General features: G+C 56.6%; 1 protein-coding gene and 1 long non-coding RNA gene across 2 annotated transcripts in view; both read left to right on the top strand.

The window, feature by feature from the left end:
- LOC149913234 (ataxin-2-like protein) overlaps window positions 1-19,363 on the top strand; it is a gene marked incomplete at its 3' end in the record, with an annotated part of 56,445 nt that overhangs the window by 36,363 nt on the left and 719 nt on the right. Inside the window, exons 11-20 of the mRNA XM_090130329.1 lie at window positions 1,267-1,338; window positions 4,414-4,540; window positions 6,860-6,920; window positions 10,498-10,524; window positions 10,602-10,655; window positions 12,203-12,269; window positions 14,150-14,289; window positions 15,370-15,493; window positions 16,282-16,394; window positions 17,260-17,451. Of these exons, the coding sequence (XP_089986455.1) occupies window positions 1,267-1,338; window positions 4,414-4,540; window positions 6,860-6,920; window positions 10,498-10,524; window positions 10,602-10,655; window positions 12,203-12,269; window positions 14,150-14,289; window positions 15,370-15,493; window positions 16,282-16,394; window positions 17,260-17,451 (977 nt within the window). The remainder of the gene's footprint in view (window positions 1-1,266; window positions 1,339-4,413; window positions 4,541-6,859; window positions 6,921-10,497; window positions 10,525-10,601; window positions 10,656-12,202; window positions 12,270-14,149; window positions 14,290-15,369; window positions 15,494-16,281; window positions 16,395-17,259; window positions 17,452-19,363) is intronic.
- On the top strand, window positions 1,355-4,367 carry LOC149913235 (uncharacterized). The gene is made up of 3 exons (XR_016461363.1): window positions 1,355-1,476; window positions 2,845-2,906; window positions 4,314-4,367. It is a non-coding gene; the product is annotated as an uncharacterized LOC149913235 (long non-coding RNA).

Below are 19,363 nucleotides of genomic sequence, written 5' to 3'. Positions count from 1 at the left end.
GGGTAAATTTGGGGCGATTTGGGTTTTTTGGGGCCATTTGGGGTCCCAAATTTGGGGGTAAGTTTGGGATTTTTTGGGATCGTTTGGGGCCAGTTTGGGGGAAATTTGGGGCAATTTGGGGCGATTTGGGGTCGTTTGGGGGGCAAATTTGGGGCATTTTTGGGCAATTTGAGGAAAATTTGGGGCAATTTGGAGGAAATTTGGGGCAATTTGGGGGAAATTTTGTGCAATTTTGGGGCAATTTGGGGAAAATTTTGTTCAATTTGGGGGAAATTTGGGGCAATTTGGAGGCAGTTTGGGGACAATTTGGGGGAAATTTGGGGGCAGTTTTGGGGAAATTTTGTTCAATTTGAGGCAGTTTGGGGACAATTTGGGGGAAATTTGGGGCAATTTGGGGCGATTTGGGGTCGTTTGGGGGGCAAATTTGGGGCATTTTAGGGCAATTTGGGGGAAATTTTGTGCAAATTGGAGAAAATTTGGGGCAATTTGGAGGCAGTTTGGGGAAATTTTGCTCAATTTGTGATAATTTGGGGCAATTTGGGGGAAATTTGGGGCAATTTGGGGGCAGTTTGGGGAAATTTTGTTCAATTTGGGGCAATTTGGGGGCAGTTTGTGGACAATTTGGGGGAAATTTGGGGCAATTTGGGACAATTTGCAGCAATTTGGGGCGATTTGGGGTCGTTTGGGGGGCAAATTTGGGGCATTTTAGGGCAATTTGGGGAAAATTTGGGGCAATTTGGGGCAAATTTTGTGCAATTTGGAGGAAATTTGGGGCAATTTGGGGGAAATTTTGTGCAATTTTGGGGCAATTTGGGGAAATTTTGTTCAATTTGGAGAAAATTTGGGGCAATTTGGGGGTTCAATTTGGGGGAAATTTTGTTCAATTTGGGACAATTTGGGGGAATATTGGGGGAAACTTGGGGAAATTTGGGGGCAGTTTGGGGAAACTTTGTTCAATTTGGGGAATTTGGGGGCAGTTTGGGGACAATTTGGTGGAAATTCGGGGCAATTTGGGGGCAGCAATTTTGGGCAATTTGGGGTCGTTTTGGGGGGCAAATTTGGGGTATTTTAGGGCAATTTGGGGAAAATTTGGGGCAATTTGGAGAAATTTGGGGCAATTTGGGGGAAATTTTGTGGAATTTTGGGAAAATTTGGAGCAATTTGGGGGAAATTTGTGCAATTTGGGGAAAATTTGGGGCAATTTAGGGGTTTAATTGGGGGGGGGCTCCGAGGGGGCGTGGTCTCACCCCCCGTCCCCCCCCATAGGCCGTTCCTTCCCCCCCCGCCCCCACAAACCCGACCCCCCCTCTGCCCCCCCCTCCCCCCCCTTGGCCCCAGGCTCCGCCCCCTCCGCCCCGACCCCCTCCCCTTCCTGTCCAGGCCCCGCCCCTTCCTGTCCAGGCCCCGCCCCCGAGGCACCGGACCCCCCCAAGGATGGAGCTGAGCCCCCCGACCCCCCCCGGACCGCTGGGAAAGGTCAGTGCTGCCATCATCCCCCTTAATCTCACCCTAATCCCGCTTAGTCTCACCCTAATCCCCCTAATCTGACCCTAATCCCCCATAATCTGACCCTAATTTCCCTAATCTGATCCTAATCCCGCATAATCTGACACTAATTTCCCTAATCCGACCCTAATCCCCCCTAATCTCGCCCTAATCCCCCTAATCTGATCCTAATCCCCCCTAATATGGCCCTAAATTCCCTAATCCGACCCTAATCCCACCTAATATGGCCCTAATCCCCCTAATCCGACCCTAATCCCCCCTAATCTGACCCTAATCCCCCTAATCCGACCCTAATCCCCCCTAATATGGCCCTAATCCCCCCTAATCTGGCCCTAATTTCCCCTAATCCGACCCTAATCCCCCCTAATATGGCCCTAATCCCCCTAATCTGACCCTAATCCCCCCTAATATGGCCCTAATCCCCCTAATCCGACCCTAATCCCCCCTAATATGGCCCTAGTCCCCCCTAATCTGGCCCTAATTTCCCCTAATCCGACCATAATCCCCACTAATCTGACCCTAATCCCCCCTAATCCGACCCTAATCCCCCCTAATCCGACCCTAATCCCCCCTAATCTGACCCTAATCGCCTTAATCTGACCCTAATCCCCCTAATCTGGCCCTAATTGCCCTAATCTGACCCTAATCCCCCCTAATCCGACCCTAATCGCCCTAATCCGACCCTAATCCCCCCTAATCTGGCCCTAATCCTCCTAATCCTACCCTAATCCCCCCTAATCTGGCCCTAATCCTCCTAATCCTACCCCAATCCCCCCTAATCTGACCCTAATCCCCCCTAATCTGACCCTAATCCCCCATATGACTCTAATCCCCCCTAATCCGACCCTAATTTCCCTAATCCGACCCTAATCCCCCCTAATCCGACCCTAATCCCCCCTAATCTGGCCCTAAACCCCCATAATATGACCCTAATTTCCCCTAATCTGACCCTAATCCCCATAATCTGACCCTAATCCCCCCTAATCCGACCCTAATCCCCCCTAATCTGGCCCTAATCCTCCTAATCTGACCCTAATCCCCCCTAATCCGACCCTAATTTCCCTAATCCGACCCTAATTCCCCCATAATCTGGCCCTAATCCTCCTAATCTGACCCCAATCCCCCCTAATCTGACCCTAATCCCCATAATACGACCCTAATCCCCTTATCTGACCCTAATCCCCCCTAATCCGACCCTAATCCCCCCTAATCTGACCCTAATCCCCCCTAATCCGACCCTAATCCCCCCTAATCTGACCCTAATCCCCCTAATCCGACCCTAATCCCCCTAATCCGTGTTAATCTGGTGCTTGGGGATTAATTTTTCCCCCCTCCCAGTTCTGGCCCCAGAGCAGCGCTGCCAGCTGGAGGAGCTGCGCCAGTTTGGGGCTCAATTCAAGGTGGGCTTTGCTGGGGGGGTGGGGGTCCCTATGGGGTCCCTATGGGGTCTCTATGGGGTCTCTATGGGGTCCTTATGGGGTCTCTATGGGGTCTGGGGTCTCTATGGGGTCTCTATGGGGTCTCTATGGGGTCTCTATGGGGTCTGGGGTCCCTATGGGGTCCCTATGGGGTCTCTGTGGGGTCTGGGGTCTCTATGGGGTCTCTATGGGGTCTCTATGGGGTCTGGGGTCCCTATGGGGTCCCTATGGGGTCTCTGTGGGGTCTGGGGTCTCTATGGGGTCTCTATGGGGTCTCTATGGGGTCTGGGGTCCCTATGGGGTCTCTATGGGGTCCCTATGGGGCCTGGGGTCTCTATGGGGTCTCTATGGGGTCTCTATGGGGTCTCTGTGGGGTGTGGGGGTCCCTACGGGGTCTGGGGGTCTCTATGGTGTCTCTGTGGGGTCTCTATGGGGTCTGGGGTCTCTATGGGGTCTCTATGGGGTCTCTGTGGGGTCTGGGGATTCTATGGGGTCTCTATGGGGTTTGAGACATCTTATGGGGTCTCTATGGGGTCTGGGGGTCCCTATGGGGTCTCTGTGGAGTCTGGGGTCTCTATGGGGTCTCTGTGGGGTCTCTGTGGGGTCTGGGGGTCCCTATGGGGTCTCTATGGGGTCTGGGGTCTCTATGGGGTCTCTATGGGGTCTCTGTGGGGTCTGGGGGTCCCTATGGGGTCTCTGTGGGGTCTGGGGTCTCTATGGGGTCTCTATGGGGTCTCTGTGGGGTCTGGGGATTCTATGGGGTCTCTATGGGGTTTGAGACATCTTATGGGGTCTCTATGGGGTCTGGGGTCTCTATGGGGTCCCTATGGGGTCCCTATGGGGTCTCTATGGGGTCTGGGGGTCCCTATGGGGTCTCTGTGGGGTCTGGGGTCCCTATGGGGTCTCTATGGGGTCTGGGGGTCCCTATGGGGTCTTTATGGGGTCTGGGGTTTCCTATGGAGTCCTTATGGGGTCTGGGGTTCTCTATGGGGTCTCTCTATGGGGTCTCTATGGGGTCCGGGGCTTCCTATGGGGTCCTTATGGGGTCTGGGGTCTCTATGGGGTCTCTCTATGGGGTCTCTGTGGGGTCTCTCTGGGGTCTCTCTATGGGGTCTTTATGGGGTCTGGGACTTCCTATGGGGTCTTTGTGGGGGCTGGGGGTCTTTATGGGGTCTCTATGGGGTCTTTATAGGGTTTCAGTGGGTATCTATGAGTTTCTTTGTGGGTTTCTATGGGGTCTCTATGGGGTTTCTATGGGGTCTCTATGAGGTTTCTATGGTTATTTAATGGTTATTTATGGGGTTTTTTATATGGGATCTCTCTGAGGTATTTATGGGATCTTTATGGGGTCCTTCCGGATCCCACCCTGACCCCATTTCCCCCCCCCAGCTTCACTCAGCCCCCCCCAGCAGCCCGGACGGCTCCCCCTCCCCCCCCCCCTCCCCCCCTCCCCCTTCCCCTCCCCCCCCCGTCCCCATTTTGACTTCAGAAACCCCAAATTCCGATCCCGATCCTAAATCCCCCCCAAACCCTACAACCACCCCCATCCCCACCCCCATCCCCACCCCATCTCCCCCCCCGGATCAGACCCTAAAAGAAGACGGCGTCGTTTCCGAGTGAGTGACCCTAAAGATTTAATGGGTTCGGGGTCCCTATGGGGTCTCAATGGGGTCTTTATGGGGTCTTTATGAGCTTTGGGGGTCCCTATGGGGTCTCTATGGGGTTTGGGGGTCTCTATGGGGTCTCTATGGGGTCCCTATGGGGTTTGGGGGTCCCTATGGGGTCCCTATGGGGTCTTTATGGGGTCTTTATGAGGTTTGGGGGTCCCTATGGGGTCCCTATGGGGTCTGGGGGTCCCTATGGGGTCTCTATGGGGTTTGGGGGTCCCTATGGGGTCTCTATGGGGTTCCTATGGGGTCTCTATGGGGTCTGGGGGTCTCTATGGGGTCTCTATGGGGTCTCTATGGGGTCTGGGGGTCTCTATGGGGTCTCTATGGGGTCTTTATGGGGTTTGGGGGTCCCTATGGGGTCTCTATGGGGTCTTTATGGGGTCTTTATGAGGTTTGGGTGTCTCTATGGGGTCCCTATAGGGTCTCTATGAGGTCTGGGGGTCCCTATGGGGTTTGGGGGTCCCTATGGGGTCTCTATGGGGTCTTTATGGGGTCTGGGTGACTCTATGGGGTCCCTATGGGGTTTGGGGGTCCCTATGGGGTCTCTATGGGGTCTCTATGGGGTCCCTATGGGGTCCTTATGGGGTCCCTATGGGGTCTGGGGGTCTCTATGGGGTCTCTATGGGGTCCGTATGGGGTTTGGGGGTCCCTATGGGGTCCCTATGGGGTCTTTATGGGGTCTTTATGAGGTTTGGGGGTCCCTATGGGGTCCCTATGGGGTTTGGGGGTCTCTATGGGGTCTCTATGGGGTCTCTATGGGGTCCCTATGGGGTCCTTATGGGGTCCCTATGGGGTCTGGGGGTCTCTATGGGGTCCGTATGGGGTTTGGGGGTCCCTATGGGGTCCCTATGGGGTCTCTATGGGGTCTTTATGAGGTTTGGGGGTCCCTATGGGGTCTCTATGGGGTTTGGGGGTCCCTATGGGGTCTCTATGGGGTCTTTATGGGGTCTTTATGAGGTTTGGGTGTCTCTATGGGGTCCCTATAGGGTCTCTATGAGGTCTGGGGGTCCCTATGGGGTTTGGGGGTCCCTATGGGGTCTCTATGGGGTCTCTATGGGGTCTGGGTGACTCTATGGGGTCCCTATGGGGTCTGGAGTTATCTATGGGGTCTCTATGGGGTCTCTATGGGGTCTCTATGGGGTCTGGGGGTCTCTATGGGGTCCCTATGGGGTCACTATGGGGTCTGGGGGTCCCTATGGGGTCTTTATGGGGTTTGGGGGTCTCTGTGGGGTCCCTATGGGGTCCCTATGGGGTCTATATGGGGTCTGGGTGACTCTATGGGGTCCCTATGGGGTCTGGAGTTATCTATGGGGTCTCTATGGGGTCCCTATGGGGTCTCGGGGTCCCTGCGGGGTCCCTATGGGGTCTGGGGGTCTCTATGGGGTCCCTATGGAGTCCCTACGGGGTCTGGGTGACTCTATGGGGTCTGGGGGTCCCTATGGGGTCTCTATGGGGTTTGGGTGTCTCTATGGGGTCCCTATAGGGTCTCTATGAGGTCTGGGGGTCCCTATGGGGTTTGGGGGTCTCTGTTGGGTCTCTGTGGGGTTTGGGGGTCCCTATGGGGTCCCTATGGGGTCTGGGGGTCCCTATGGGGTCTTTATGGGGTTTGGGGGTCTCTATGGGGTCCCTATGGGGTTCCTATGGGGTCTGGGGGTCCCTGCGGGGTCCCTATGGGGTCTGGGGGTCTCTATGGGGTCCCTATGGGGTCCCTATGGGGTCTGGGGGTCCCTATGGGGTCTTTATGGGGTTTGGGGGTCTCTATGGGGTCCCTATGGGGTTCCTATGGGGTTTGGGGGTCTTTATGGGGTCTTTGTGGGGTTTGGGGATCCCTATGGGGTCTGGGGGTCCCTATGGGGTCTTTATGGGGTTTGGGGGTCCCTATGGGGTCTGGGTGACTCTATGGGGTCTCTATGGGGTCCCTATGGGGTCTGGGGGTCCCTAGGGGTCTTTATGGGGTTTGGGGGTCTCTATGGGGTCCCTATGGGGTCAGGGGGTCCCTATGGGGTCCCTGTGGGGTCCTTATGGGGTCCCTATGGGGTCTGGGGGTCCCTATGGGGTCTTTATGGGGTTTGGGGGTCCCTATGGGGTTTTTTTGTAGGTCCTTATCGGGATTTTGGGTTTTTTTTGGGGGTCTTTATGGGTTTTTTTGGGGTTTTTGTGGGGGTCTTTATGGGATTTTTGTGGGGGTCGTTATGGGATTTTTGTGGGGGTCGTTATGGGGTTTTTTTGGGGGGGGTCGTTATGGGGTTTTTTGTTAATTACCAGGAAGGTGCGAAGATCCACCCTGAACCCAAACGCCAAGGAGTTCAACCCCTGCAGGGCGGCGGTAATTAACGAATGGCGTTAATTAACAGGGGGGGGGGGGGGAGGTCATTAATCAATTAATTAGTTGGTTAATTAGCGTAAGGGCCTGAGGTATTAATTAGGGTAGGGGGAGGTCCTGAAATCTTTTGGGGTCACTGTTTTGTTTTTGTAGGGCCTGGGTTAATTAGGGGGGGGCTTGATTAATTGGGGGGGGTCCTTAATTAGTGGGGGGGGGTTAATTAATGGGGGGGTCCTTAATTATTGTAGGGGCTGAGTTAATTGGGGGGGGCCTTAATTAATGGGGGGGGATCCTTAATTAGTGGGGGGGGTCCTTAATTATTGTAGAGCCTGAGTTAATTAGGGGGGCTCCTTAATTAATGCGGGGGTCCTTAATTATTGTAGGGCCTGAGTTAATTGGGGGGGGCTTAATTAGTGGGGGGGGTTCTTAATTAGTGGGGAGGTCCTTAATTAATGGGGGGGGTCCTTAATTATTGTAGGGCCTGAGTTAATTGGGGTGGGGCTTAATTAATTGGGGGGGTCCTTAATTATTGGGGGGGGTCCTTAATTATTGTAAGGTCTGCTTTAATTGGGGGGGTCCTTAATTAATGGGGGGGGTCTTTAATTATTGGGGGGGTCCTTAATTGTTGTAGGGCCTGCTTTAATTGGGGGGTCCTTAATTAATGGGGGGGGGGGTCGTTAATTATTGTAGGACCTGAGATAATTGGGGAGGGTCCTTAATTAGTGGGGGGGGCCCTTAATTACTGGGGAGGGTCCTTAATTATTGTAAGATCTGCTTTAATTGGGGGGTCCTTAATTATTGGGTTGGGGTCCTTAATTATCGGGGGGTCCTTAATTATTGTAGGGCTTGCTTTAATTGGGGGGGGCCCTTAATTATTCTTATAGGGCCGCCATCTTTCCTTTATGGGGTCCCAATTGTTCTTATGGGATCCCATTGTTTTATGGGGTCCCGCTGTTTTTATAGGGCCGCCATCTTTGTTTTATGGGGTCCCATTGTTCTCATAGGGCCGCCATCTTTGTCTTATGGGGTCCCACTGTTCTTATAGGGTCGCCATCTTTGTTTTGTGGGATCCCATTGTTCTTATAGGGCCTCCATCTTTACTTTATGGGGTCCCATTGTTTTATGGGGTCCCGCTGTTCTTATAGGGCCGCCATCTTTCTTATGGGGTCCCATTGTCCTTATAGGGCCGCCATGTTTACTTTATGGGGTCCCATTGTTTGTCCCATTGTTTTATGGGGTCCCACTGTTCTTATAGGGCCGCCACCTTTATTATGGGATCCCATTGTTTTATGGGGTCCCATTGTTGTTATAGGGCTGCCATCTTTACTTTATGGGATCCCGTCGTTTTATGGGCTCCCATTGTTTTTATAGGGCCGCCATCTTTGTTATGGGGTCCCATTGTCCTTATAGGGCCGCCATCTTTATTATGCGCTCCCATTGTTTTTATAGGGCCGCCATCTTTGTTATGGGGTCCCACTGTTCTTATAGGGCCGCCATCTTTGTTTTATGGGGTCCCATTGTTTTATGGGGTCCCGTTGTCCTTATAGGGCCGCCATCTTTCTTATGGGGTCCCATTGTTCTTATAGGGCCGCCACCTTTGTTTTATGGGCTCCCAATTGTTCTTATGGGGTTCTGGGGTCCCGTTGTTCTTATAGGGCCCCCACCTTTATTATGGGATCCCATTGTTTTATGGGGTCCCATTGTTCTTATAGGGCCGCCATCTTTATTATGGGGTCCCATTGTTTTATGGGGTCCCACTGTTCTTATAGGGCCACCATCTTTACTTTATGGGGTTCCATTGTTTTATGGGGTCCCGCTGTTCTTATAGGGCTGCCATCTTTATTATGGGGTCCCATAGTTTTTATAGGGCCGCCATCTTTGTTTTATAGGGTCCCGTTGTTCTTATGGGGCCGCCACCTTTATTATGGGGTCCCATTGTTTTATGGGGTCCCACTGTTCTTATAGGGCCGCCACCTTTATTATGGGATCCCATTGTTTTTATGGGGTCCCATTGTTCTTATAGGGTCGCCACCTTTATTATGGGATCCCATTGTTGTTATAGGGCCGCCACCTTTATTATGGGATCCCATTGTTTTATGGGGTCCCACTGTTCTTATAGGGCCGCCATCTTTGTTTTATGGGGTCCCATTGTTTTGTGGGGTCCCATTGTTCTTATAGGGCCGCCACCTTTATTATGGGATCCCATTGTTTTATGGGGTCCCACTGTTCTTATAGGGCCGCCATCTTTACTTTATGGGATCCCACTGTTCTTATAGGGCCGCCATCTTTGTTTTATGGGGTCCCATTGTTCTTATAGGGTCGCCATCTTTACTTTATGGAATCCCATTGTTTTTATGGGGTCCCATTGTTTTATGGGGTCCCATTGTTCTTATAGGGCCGCCACCTTTATTATGGGATCCCATTGTTTTATGGGGTCCCACTGTTCTTATAGGGCCGCCATTTTTCTTACGGGGTTCCATAGTTTTTATAGGGCCGCCATCTTTGTTTTATGGGCTCCCAATTGTTCTTATGGGGTTCTGGGGTCCCGTTGTTCTTATAGGGCCCCCACCTTTATTATGGGATCCCATTGTTTTATGGGGTCCCATTGTTCTTATAGGGCCGCCATCTTTACTTTATGGGGTCCCATTGTTTGTCCCATTGTTTTTATGGGGTCCCATTGTTCTTATAGGGCCGCCATCTTTATTATGGGGTCCCATTGTTTTATGGGGTCCCACTGTTCTTATAGGGCCGCCATCTTTACTTTATGGGGTTCCATTGTTTTATGGGGTCCCGCTGTTCTTATAGGGCTGCCATCTTTATTATGGGGTCCCACTGTTCTTTTAGGGTCGCCATCTTTGTTTTGTGGGATCCCATTGTTCTTATAGGGCCTCCGTCTTTGTTATGGGGTCCCATTGTTTTATGGGGTCCCGCTGTTCTTATAGGGCCGCCATCTTTGTTTTATGGGGTCCCACTGTTCTTATAGGGCCGCCATCTTTTTATGGGGTCCCATTGTCCTTATAGGGCCACCATCTTTCTTATGGGGTCCCATTATTCTTATAGGGCCGCCATCTTTGTTTTATGGGGTCCCGCTGTTCTTATAGGGCCGCCATCCTTATTATGGGATCCCATTGTTTTATGGGGTCCCATTGTCCTTATAGGGCCGCCATCTTTGTTTTATGGGATCCCATTGTCCTTATAGGGCCGCCATCTTTATTACGGGGTCCCACTGTTCTCATAGGGCCGCCATCTTTACTTTATGGGATCCCACTGTTTTATGGGGTCCCGTTGTTCTTATGGGGCTGCCATCCTTGTTATGGGGTCCGTTGTTCTTATAGGGCTGCCATCTTTGTTATGGGGTCCCATTGTCTTTATAGGGCCGCCATCCTTATTGTGGGCTCCCATTGTTTTTATAGGGCCGCCATCTTTGTTTTATGGGATCCCATTGTCCTTATAGGGCCGCCATCTTTACTTTATGGGGTCCCACTGTTCTCATAGGGCCGCCATCTTTACTGTAGGCCCTACATTAACATTATTTCTCCCCTCCCCCCCCTCCCCTCCCCCTCCCCCTCCCCCCCCCCAGCCCAAAGCCGCCCCTCCCCCCTCCCCCTCCCCCGCCCCTCCCCCCCCGGCCCCTCCCCCCCCCTCCCGCAATTCCGCCCCTCCCCCCCCTCCCCCCCTCCCCCCCCCCACAGCTCGGTTCCCATCTTCGGCCACCTGCTGCCCTACCTGCACCTCCAGGTGAGTCTCTGCCCCATAGATGTGGGGCTGCCCCACACGTCTGCCCCGTAGATCGGAGGCCTGCCCCATACATCTCAGTTCTGCCCCATAGATCTCAGTTCTGCCCCATACATCTCAGTCCTGCCCCATAGATCTCAGTTCTGCCCCATAGATCTCAGTTCTGCCACATAGATGTGGGGCTGCCCCATAGATCTCAGTTCTGCCCCATAGATCTCAGTTCTGCCCCATACATCTCAGTTCTGCCCCATACATCTCAGTCCTGCCCCATAGATCTCAGTTCTGCCACATAGGTCAGAGTCCTGCCCCATAGATCTCAGTTCTGCCCCATAGATCAGAGTCCTGCCCCATAGATCTCAGTCCTGCCCCATAGATCTCAGTCCTGCCCCATAGATGTGGGGCTGCCCCACACGTCTGCCCCGTAGATCGGAGGCCTGCCCCATAGATCTCAGTTCTGCCCCATAGGTCAGAGTCCTGCCCCATAGATCTCAGTTCTGCCCCATAGATCTCAGTCCTGCCCCATAGATGTGAGCCTGCCCCACACATCTGCCCCATACATCTCAGTCCTGCCCCATACATCTCAGTTCTGCCCCATAGATGTAGGGCTGCCCCACACATCTGCCCCTTACATCTCAGTCCTGCCCCATAGATCTGCCCCGTAGATCAGAGTCTGCCCCATAGTTCAAAGTCCTGCCCCATAGATCTGCCCCACATCTGCCCCACATCCCCGCCCCACATCCCTGCCCCACATCCTCACCCCACATCCCAGCCCCACATCTGCCCCACCTCTCCACCCCACATCCCAGCCCCACATCTCCGCCCCACATCCCAGCCCCACATCCGAGCCCACATCTGCCCCACATCCCATCCCCGCCCCACATCCCAGCCCCACATCCCAGCCCCACATCCCAGCCCCACATCCTCGCCCCACATCCCAGCCCCACATCCCAGCCCCACATCCTCACCCCACATCCCAGCCCCACATCCCCGCCCCACATCCCTGCCCCACATCCTCACCCCACATCCCAGCCCCACATCTGCCCCACCTCTCCACCCCACATCCCAGCCCCACAATCCCTCCCCACATCCCAGCCCCACATCCGCCCCACATCCCAGCCCCACATCCCTGCCCCACATCCCTGCCCCACCTCTCCACCCCACATCCCCGCCCCATTTCTCCACCCCACATCTCCACCCATCTCCGCTCCACATCCCCGCCCCACATCCCAGCCCACATCCTCACCCCACATCCCATCCCCGCCCCACAACTGCCCCACATCCCAGCCCCACATCTCCGCCCCACATCCCAGCCCCACATCCGAGCCCACATCCACCCCACATCCCAGCCCCGCCCCACAACTGCCCCACATCCTCACCCCACATCCCAGCCCCACATCCCAGCCCCACATCCCAGCCCCACATCTGCCCCACCTCTCCACCCCACATCCCAGCCCCACATCCCCACCTTTCCACCCCACATCCCAGCCCCACATCCGCCCCACATCCCAGCCCCACACCCGCCCCACATGTGCCCCACATGTGCCCCACAGGCCCCCCAGCTGTACCCGTACCCCATAGGCAGTTCAGTGCCGCAGGGAAAGTTTCGGGCTGGCAAAGGTGAGTTTGGGGCTCCCACCCCATAGCGCTATGGGGCGCCCCACAGCTGGGTCCTGTGGGTCCCGCCCCACACTTATGGGTCCTACCCCCCTGTTATGGGTCTCCTCACCCCACACTTATGGGTCACACCCTACGAATATGGGTCTCACCCCCCACTTAATCGGTCTTCTCACCTCCCACTTATGGGTCCCACCCCACATCTATGGGTCCCACCCCACGTCTATGGGTCCCACCCCACTTATGGGTCCCACCCCCCACTTCCAGGTCCTCCCCCCCACTTATGGGTTCCACCCCAAATCTATGGGTCCCGCCCCCCACTTCCGGGTCCCACCCCCACTTATGGGTCCCACCCCACATCTATGGGTCCCACCCCCCACTTATGGGTTCTCCTACCCCATATTTCTCCCCCCTCCCCACTTATGGGTCCCACCCCACATCTATGGGTCCCACCCTCACTTATGCGTCCCACCCCCCACTTCCGGGTACCACCCCCACTTATGGGTCCCACCCCACATCTATGGGTCCCACCCCAAATATATGGGTCCCACCCCCCACTTCCGGGATCCACCCCCCACTTATGGGTCCCACCCCATGTCTATGGGTCCCACCCCCCACTTCCGGGTCCCACCCCCACTTATGGGTCCCACTCCCCACTTACGGGTCCCACCCCATATCTATGGGTCCCCCCCCACTTTTGGGTCCCACCCCCCACTTATGGGTCCCCCACCCCACATCTATGGGTCCCCACTCCCCTCCACTTATCGGTCCCTCCCCACTTATGGGTCCCCACCCCCCACTTATGGGTCCCACCTCCACTCATGGGTCCCAGCTCCACTTATGGGTCCCCACCCCCCACATCTATGGGTCCCACCCCCCACTTATGGGTCCCGCCCCACATCTATGGGTCCCACCCTACACTTATGGGTCCCCCACCCCACATCTATGGGTCTCACCCCCCACTTATGGGTCCTCTCACCCCCCACTTATGGGTCCCACCCCACATCTATGGGTCCCACCCCCCACTTATGGGTTCTCCTACCCCATATTTCTCCCCCCTCCCCACTTATGGGTCCCACCCCACATCTATGGGTCCCACCCCACTTATGGGTCCCACCCCCCACTTCCAGGTCCTCCCCCCCACTTATGGGTTCCACCCCAAATCTATGGGTCCCACCCCCCACTTCCGGGTCCCACCCCCACTTATGGGTCCCACCCCACATCTATGGGTCCCACCCCCCACTTATGGGTTCTCCTACCCCATATTTTTCCCCCTTCCCCACTTATGGGTCCCACCCCACATCTATGGGTCCCACCCTCACTTATGGGTCCCAACCCCACTTCCGGGTACCACCCCCACTTATGGGTCCCACCCCACATCTATGAGTCCCACCCCAAATATATGGGTCCCACCCCCCACTTCCGGGATCCACCCCCCACTTATGGGTCCCACCCCATGTCTATGGGTCCCACCCCCCACTTCCGGGTCCCACCCCCACTTCCGGGTCCCACTCCCCACTTACGGGTCCCACCCCATATCTATGGGTCCCCCCCCACTTTTGGGTCCCACCCCCCACTTTGGGTCCCACCCCCCACTTATGGGTCCCCCACCCCACATCTATGGGTCCCCACTCCCCTCCACTTATCGGTCCCTCCCCACTTATGGGTCCCCACCCCCCACTTATGGGTCCCACCTCCACTTATGGGTCCCAGCTCCACTTATGGGTCCCCACCCCCCACATCTATGGGTCCCACCCCCCACTTTGGGTCCCACCCCCCACTTCCGGGTCCCACCCCCACTTATGGGTCCCACCCCCACTTACGGGTCCCACCCCCCAAATCTATGGGTCCCACCCCCCCACTTATGGGTCCCTGCCCCCCAGGTTCGCTGCCACCCCGCTCGGAGGCCACCCCCCTTCTTCCGGCCGCCCCCCCCGCCCCCCCTTTGGTGGCCGCCCCCTATTCCTCCTATGTGCCCTACGGACCCCCCCTGGTGCCCCCCGTGGGGCATTACCCAGCACAGGTAACGGGGGGGAAGTGGGGCAGGAAGTGGGGGGGAAGTGGGGCAGGAAGTGGGGAAATGGGGGCGGGAAGTGGGGGGGGAAATGGGGTCAGGAAATGGGGGGTAAATGGGGGCGGGAAGTGGGGGGGAAGTGGGGAAATGGGGGCGGGAAGTTGGGAGGGAAATGGGGGGGAAGTGGGGTCAGGAAATGGGGTTGGGAAGTGGGGGGGAAGTGGGGAAATGGGGATGGGAAGTGGGGGGGGAAATGGGGTCGGGAAGTGGGGGGGAAATGGGGGGTAAATGGGGTTGGGAAGTGGGGGGGAAATGTTGGGGAAGTGGGGTCAGGAAGTGGGGGGGAAATGGGGGGGAAATGGGGGGGAGGTGGGGTCAGGAAATGGGGGGTAAATGGGGTTGGGAAGTGGGGGGGAAGTGGGGAAATGGGGGCGGGAAGTAGGGGGGGAAATGGGGTTGGGAAATGGGGAAGTGGGGGGGAAGTGGGGTCAGGAAATGGGGTTGGGAAGTGGGGGGGAAGTGGGGGAAATGGGGGGGAAGAGGGGTCGGGGAGTGGGGGGGAAGTGGAGGGGAAATGGGGTCAGGAAATGGGGGGGAAATGGGAGGGGAAGTGGGGGAAAAATGGGGTTGGGGAATGGGAAATAGGGTTGGGAAGTGGGGGGGGAAGTGGGGGAAATGGGGGGAAGTGGGGTGGAAATGGGGTCGGGAAGTTGGGGGGGAAGTTAGTGAGGAAATGGGGTTGGGGAATGGGAAATAGGGTTGGGAAGTGGGGGGGAAGTGGAGGGGAAGTGGGGTCAGGAAATGGGGGGGAAATGGGGTTGGGAAGTGGGGGGGGAAGTGGGGGAAATGGGGTTGGGGAATGGGAAATAGGGTTGGGAAGTGGGGGGGAAGTGGGGGAAATGGGGGGGAAGTGGGGTCGGGAAGTGAGGGGGGAAACGGTGTTGGGGAGACGGGTGGGAAATGGGGTCGGGAAGTGGGGGGGAAATGAGGGAATGGGCGGGGCTTATGGAAGGGGGCGGGGAGGAGGGCTGAGGCGTTAATTAACGATGCGGGGGCGTTAATTGGGGGATTCCGGGGGGGTGGGGGCAGCCCGTGTTCGCCCCGATGCTGCAGAGCGGCCCGCGGTTGCTGCCGTCGGGCGGCCCCTCCCCCATCGGCACTTCCTCCGCTCCCCCCTTCGGCGGCGATGGCCCCGCGGCTCCGGCGCTTTACGGTGAGTCGTTTCGCGTCGCGACATATCGCATTATGGCGCGATACGTCGCGATCTAGGTCGCGATCTGCCACCTCGCGTCGCGATACGCCGCGATACGCCAGCTCGTGTCGCGATAGGTCGCGACGTGTCGCGATATGCCGCCTTACATCGTGGTATGCCACATCATGTCATGATATGGCATGATATGTCAGGTTATGTCATGATGTGTCGTGATATGGCGTGATACATGAGGTTATGTCACGATACATCATGGTTATGTTGCGATATGCTGCCTTACGTCGCGGTACGGCACCTTATGTTGCGACATGTCGCGATATGCCACCTTATATCGCGGTATGCCACGTCATGGTGTGATATGGCGTGATATGTCAGGTTATGTCGCGATACGTCATGGTTACGTTGCGATATGCTGTCTTATGTTGTAGTAAGGCACCTTATGTTGCGATATGTCACAATGCATCACCTTATGTCGTGATATATGATCTTATGCTGCAACGCGCCACTTCACGTTGCAATAAACAACCCTATCATGACGCCATCATAACGCTATCGTGACATACAACCCTATCGTGATATTATTGTGATCCTATTCTGACGCTATCACGATATACAAGCCTGTCGCGGCACTATCGTGACCCTATCATGGCACTGTTGTGACACTATCGCGATATATAACCCCATTGTGGGACTATCGTGACCCCATCGTGGCCCTCTCGTGGCACTGTCACAATATACGACCCTATCAGGGCACTATCATGACCCTATCGCGATATTCCCCCCCTCCCCAGCCCCACTGCAGCCATTCCCACCCCACGCCGCCGCCGCCGCCGCCCCATTGGCTCCTCCCGCCCCCCCCAGCGGAAGCCAGGCTCCGCCCCACGGCGCCCCAAGCCCCGCCCAGGTAAAGCCACAGCCAATCAGGGGCAGGGGGCGGGGACACGGGGTGGGAGGGGCAAGGGGGAGGAGCTACAAAAGGGGCGGGACCAAATAGCCGAGGGGTATTGAGGGGGCGGGGCTACGATGGACGAGGAGCCGGAAATGGGGGCGGGGCCAAACGGGGGCGGGGCTACTCCAAGGGGGGTGTTCCGGAAGTGGGGCGGGGCATCCGGGAAAGGGGGCGGGGTTTATAGGAAAGTGGGCGTGGCTTGTGGGAAGCGTGTGGGTTACAGAAAGGGGGGCGGGGTGGAGTAAGGGGGCGTGGCTTGTAAGTGGGCGGGGTTTAAGGGCAGTGGGCGGGGCTACGGCCTCTATGGGTGCACAGGGGGGCGGGGCTAGGTGAAGGGGCGTGGCTATTCCAAGGGCAGTCTCATGTAAGGGGGCGGGGCCTTGGGGAAAAGGGGCGGAGCTTCTAAGAAAGTGGGTGGGGCTTAATGAAGTGGGCGGGGCTTGTGGGAACCGTGTGGGTTACGGAAGGGGCGGAGCTAGTGGAAATGGGCGTGGCTAATGGGAGTTTAAGTGGGCGGGGTTATGGGAAGGGGCGGGGTTTAAGGGCAGAGGGCGGGCCTACGGCCTCTAGGGGGGCACAGGGGGGCGGGGCTAGGGGAAGGGGCGGGGCTATTCCAAGGGCGTTCTCGTGGAAGGGGGCGGGGCTTCTACGAAAGTGGGCGGGGCTTAATGAAGCGGGCGGGGCTTGGTACGGAAAGGAGGCGGGGTTAACAGAAGTGGGCGGGGGTGCGGGGCTAGGGGGCGGGGCTTCGTGCCTTTGAGGGGGCGTGGCCTCAGCCTAAGCCCCTCCTTCTCCCCCTTCCCCCCTCCCCCAATCGTAGCCCCCCGCGGGTTTCCACGTGGCCACGCCCCCTGGGGGAGGGGCCCAATCACCTCCGGGTTCGTTGGCTCCGCCCACCGGGGCTCCGCCCCCTCAGGCCCCGCCCCCTCAGGCCGCGGCTCCGCCCACTGCCATATATGGACTGCAGCAGCCCCTCCCCCACGGCTACGGCGGCGTCGCCCACGTGGGGCAGGTAAACGGGGGGGGGATTTGGGGTGGGTTTGGGGTTTTTTGGGGTCGCTTTGGGGTTTTGGGTTGGTTTGGGGTTTGGGGGGGGAGGGGCAGGGAGGGGGGGGATTTGGGGTGGTTTTGGGGTCGCTTTGGGGTTTTGGGGTTTTGGGGGAGGGATTTGGGGTAGAATTTGGGGTGGTTTGGGGTTTTTTGGGGGTTTTTTTGGGGTCCCTTTGGGGTTTCGGTTTGGGGTTTTGGGGGGGGGAATTTGGGGTGGTTTGGGTTTTTTTGGGGTCGCTTTGGGGTTTTGGGGTTTTGGGGGAGGGATTTGGGGTAGAATTTGGGGTGGTTTTAGGGTTTTTTGGGGTTTTTTTGGGGGTCGCTTTGGGGTTTTGGTTTGGGGTTTTGGGGGGGGAATTTGGGGAGGTTTTGGGGTTTTTTGGGGTCGTTTTGGGGTTTGGTTTGGTTTGGGGTTTTGGGGGGAGAGGGGGGGGAATTTGGGGTGGGTTTGGGGTTTTTTTGGGGTCGCTTTGGGGTTTTGGGTTGGTTTGGGGTTTTGGGGGGGGAGGGGCAGGGAGGGGGGGGATTTGGGGTGGTTTTGGGGTTTTTTTTGGGGTCGCTTTGGGGTTTTGGGGTTTTGGGGGAGGGATTTGGGGTAGAATTTGGGGTGGTTTGGGGTTTTTTGGGGGTTTTTTTGGGGTCCCTTTGGGGTTTCGGTTTGGGGTTTTGGGGGGGGGAATTTGGGGTGGTTTGGGTTTTTTTGGGGTCGCTTTGGGGTTTTGGGGTTTTGGGGGAGGGATTTGGGGTAGAATTTGGGGTGGTTTTAGGGTTTTTTGGGGTTTTTTTGGGGGTCGCTTTGGGGTTTCGGTTTGGGGTTTTGGGGGGGGGATTTGGGGTGGTTTTGGGGTTTTGTGGGGTCACTTTGGGGTTTTGGTTTGGGGTTGTGGGGGGGGTGGGATTTGGGGTGGGTTTGAGGTTTTTTTTGGGGTCGCTTTGGGGTTTTGGGTTGATTTGGGGTTTTGGGGGGGGAGGGGCTGGGAGGCGGGGTAGAATTTGGGGTGGTTTTGGGGTTTTTTGGGGTCCCTTTGGGGTTTTGTTTTGGGGTTTTGGGGGGGAGGGGGGGAATTTGGGATGGTTTGGGGTTTTTTGGGGGTCGCTTTGGGGTTTCGGTTTGGGGTTTTGGTGGAGGGGTGGAATTTGGGGTGGTTTGGGGTTTTTTGGGGTCACTTTGGGGTTTTGGTTTGGGGTTTTGGGGGGGGGCATTTGGGGTGGTTTTGGGGTTTTTTGGGGTCGCTTTGGGGTTTGGGGTTGGTTTGGGGTTTTGGGGGGAGAGGGGCAGGGAGGGGGGGATTTGGGGTGGTTTTGGGGTTTTTTGGGGTCGCTTTGGGGTTTTGGGGTTTTGGGGGAGGGATTTGGGGTAGAATTTGGGGTGATTTGGGGTTTTTTTGGGGTCACTTTGGGGTTTTGGTTTGGGGTTTTGGGGGGAGGGGGGAATTTGGGGTGGTTTGGGGGTTTTTTGGGGTCGCTTTGGGGTTTTCGTTTCCTTTGGGGTTTTTTTGGGGCAGAACGGGAAATAGGGTCGGGGTGGGGGTTATGGGGGGATCTGGGGGCTTTATGGGGTCTATGGGGGAAATGGGGTCTGAGGGGGGCATTATGGGGTCTGTGGGGGGAAGTGGGGGGCTGTTGAGGGGCTTTATGGGGTCTATGGGGGGAAATGGGGAATATGGGGTCAGGAAGGGGATATGGGGGGGGCTATGGGGTCAGTTGAGGGGATATGGGGTCAGTGGGGGGGATATGGGGGAGCTATGGGGTCTGGAAGGGGATATGGGGTCAGTGGGGGGGATATGGGGGCGCTATGGGGTCTGGAAGGGGATATGGGGTCAGTGGGGGGGTATGGGGTCAGTGGTTGGGATATGGGGTTAGAGGGGGGGAAA

Source organism: Phasianus colchicus, chromosome 40 (assembly GCF_987193195.1).
Source record: "Phasianus colchicus chromosome 40, bPhaCol1.hap1.1, whole genome shotgun sequence".
NCBI classification, from domain to species: Eukaryota; Metazoa; Chordata; class Aves; order Galliformes; family Phasianidae; genus Phasianus; species Phasianus colchicus.
This window is presented reverse-complemented; position numbering and strand designations above follow the sequence as displayed.